Source organism: Cariama cristata, unplaced genomic scaffold (assembly GCF_000690535.1).
Source record: "Cariama cristata isolate BGI_N322 unplaced genomic scaffold, ASM69053v1 scaffold30505, whole genome shotgun sequence".
In the NCBI taxonomy this organism is placed as follows: Eukaryota; Metazoa; Chordata; class Aves; order Cariamiformes; family Cariamidae; genus Cariama; species Cariama cristata.
In genome coordinates, this window is record NW_009617448.1 from 17,624 (window position 1) to 20,682 (window position 3,059).

A 3,059-nucleotide genomic window follows, 5' to 3' on the forward strand; every position below is an offset into this window, starting at 1 on the left:
CCCAGCCACACTATCCTAGGGTCTGCGAGGGAGGACTCCCTGGAGGAAACCGGCTTTAACGTCCTATTTCCTCCAGCTCCAAGGTTTCCTTAATAGGAAATTATTCCCCAGCCATGCTGGGGAGGGATGCAGTCCCCCGCCAGGGCAGCGGGCGCATTCCAGCCCCTGATGGAAAACACTGCAGAGCCGCTTTTGATCCAAAGTGTAAATAGTGTATAATAAAAAGAGGCTTGTGTAAACTGGCTGAGCTCTCAGGGAGCAGCTTTTGCAGCTCCAGCCTCCTTGCTTACGGGCGCCCAGTGCCACGGCTGCATGTTTTCCCCAGGCACGGCGAAGCTGGTGTCGGGCTGAGCCTGCCCTGCCCAGAGGATCCAGCGGGCTCCATGCCACCCTAGCCTGGTATTTTTATCCCAGCTGGCCCTACACGGTGTTTCACTTGCAATCCTGCCGTTTTTTCTCTGCTGGTCTCTGAGGCAACTGGGTTTTGCTAAAAAAACCCAATCACGCTTCTGGCAAAACTTTGGAGCAGAAACGGCCGCCAGGAGAGTAGAGCTGGGGTTTCTTGGAGGGGAGGGATGGGGTTTGGGAAGAGGTGCCCTCCCTGCTGCCATTATTCCCCATCTCTGCTTGAGTAACTGATAATTAAACAGCACTTAAAAAGAGCAAGGCGGGACAGCCAAGGAGTCGCAGCCACTGCCCAGCAGCTGAGCAAAGCCTGCATGGGGCGAGGTTTTGATGGAGAGGCAAGGTGAAATCTTGAGGTCTGTCACAACCACATTTCCCCATGGAAGAGGAGAGGAATGAAGGCTCCAGCCCTGCCTGATGATCTCTGGTCTCTGCCAGGGGCAGGGATAATGGAGCAATTAGCACTTTTCTTTCCCACTAATTTCTAAGACAGCTAATTCTGAGCAGAGCCTACCTGTCTGGTCCCAAGGTACCAGGTAGTGTAGGGGCAACATGGTGCCTGGCGGTGCCCACACGTCTGTTGGTACAAGGGACACCAGTGCAACAAGAGATGGCCACGTGCTCGCAGCAGCCCCTTGCACACTCCTCCCTTCACACACCCCTGCGGCACACATGCATCCCCAGGGACGCTGCTGCTCACTTGCTGCCGGCTGCCACAGCCCCCTTCGCATCCCTGAGGTCTGGCCAGGACAAACTGGGGGGACAAAAGGGGACAAACCCAGTTGAGCCCTCCCCGCTTCCTCCTTTCCCAGCATCCTAAAGCATCGCAGGCTGCGGGATGTGGCTGTGCGCCATGGGACTGGGCTTGGCCATCCAGCGCGGGCTCAGCCATCAGCCGTGGCTCCAGCCGCCGCCTCCTTCATGGCAGAAACACTCACATAAAACCTGGTCAAGGGTAGCTGGGCCCTGGGAGGCAGTCGGGCTCCTGAAGGCAGCCCCCTCCTTGGTTTGGTACCTGTCGTAGGTCTCGCCTCCCAGTCCGCAGCATCCCAGCACAGCAGCGCTTGCCCCATAGAGTTCATTACACTGAGCCGCTAAAATTAAGCAATAACCCTAATGCGTCCCATAAAGTCCCCACAGAGCCACCACGGGGACTCCAGGGCCAAGTCGCATTCTGCTGCAGACCCGATTTGTCTGGGACATGTCTCGCTTGCTGCTCATAAACCTCTTGGATTTACCACAGTCAAACTCCACTATTTCTCATCCTGCCCTGTCAATGCCTGGCACAGCACCAGGGTGCTCCCCATCCCACCAGCTCATGCACCCCATTCTGCTGAGCACTGGGGCCAGTGCCAGTCCCTGCTGTCCAGCAGCTCCTCCGGACCAGGAGGATGGGAGAGGAGGTGTGAGGGAGAACAGGTCCTGAACACCCCCGAGCTGCCATGAGAGCCCTTGGCCCTGCTCCACCAGCACTGAGTACAAAGAATTAAACAGAAATCGCGGAGAGCCATGTTTGACCCCGCCGCCGGTGTGCAGCGAGGAGGCTCGTGGTACGGCTCCAGAGGGACACGTGAGACGGGGATCACCACCACCACGGGGACCTGAGTGTTGGAGCCCCAAGCACCTACCTGGACGCTGCAATCTCTGACTTCTGCCGGGCAATGGCCGCAGCCCTCTGAGCCCCCTCCACGCTCCTGTCCACCTTCTGCCGGATCTTGGCACTCTTAAGGGGTATCACGCGCTTCTTCATGCCCTTGACGAGGACATTGTGGCGATATTTGCCCTCCTCCTTCTTGCCGTCGGGCAGCGTGGTGCAGCCGTAGCCGTGCCGCAGGTTGTCCAGCCACTCGCCCTCGTACTTCAGCCCACTGGAACGCTCGCTGACGCCAAAGCCGGCACGCTTGTCGTTCTTCCACTCGCCCATGTAGGTCTCCGTGGTGGTGGCATCAATGTCGGACTCAAAGGGGGGGTACTCCTCGCCCTCGGCACCCTCACCCAGGCTGACGGTGGAGGTGGCGTCGCTGGCGGCCGAGCTGATCCCGCTCTCACTTTTGAGGAAGCTGACGCGGCTCTTCTGGCTGGCCAGGGATGACTTGGACTCAGACTTCTTCAGCTTCCCCAGCAAGGAGCCCCTGCGGAAGAGCCCCCCCTTCTTGGGCTTGCCATCCTCTGCCTCTGCGTAGAGGCTGAGGGCGAAGCCCCCACGGGTGATGGTGGGTGAGAGGGGCAGGCTCTCGGGGTTGGCAGCGGGAGAGTCCTGCTGGGGCAGGGTACCATTGCTGTGCTCGCTCCGCAGGGAGGAGAGGGAGGTGCGCAGCGGGGAGCGGACCACGGAGGCCATGCCGTAGGGCACGCTCTGCCGCACGCCGTAGCCGTGCCGCATGCCGTTGGTGAACTGGCCCTGGTACGTGCCTGCGGGAGAGAAGAGGGATGGGGTGAAAAGGCAGCTTGCTCCTGGGTGAGCCAGCAAAGGAGGGTGGGCTGCGGGGTAGCACTGCCCTAGAGCAGAAGTACCCACCTTCCCTTGAAGAGAGGAGCCCCAGCTTCGCTAGTGCTCACCCACGTGCCAAAGCAGCAGCCCCCAGGGAGCAGAGGACACGAACTGCTGCTGGCAGGTGACAGCTCATTGGAAAGCGGCTCGGGCACCAGGGGAC

At 60.0% G+C, this 3,059-nt stretch overlaps 1 protein-coding gene across 1 annotated transcript in view; it reads right to left on the reverse strand.

Moving 5' to 3' along the window:
- Nucleotides 1-2,812, reverse strand: part of LOC104161946 (junctophilin-2-like) — a 16,565-nt gene extending 13,753 nt beyond the window's left edge. The window contains exon 1 of the mRNA XM_009700540.1: nt 2,034-2,812. Within this exon, the coding sequence (XP_009698842.1) occupies nt 2,034-2,788 (755 nt within the window). The 5' untranslated portion in view covers nt 2,789-2,812. The remainder of the gene's footprint in view (nt 1-2,033) is intronic.
- Nucleotides 2,813-3,059: the final 247 nt, after the last annotated feature.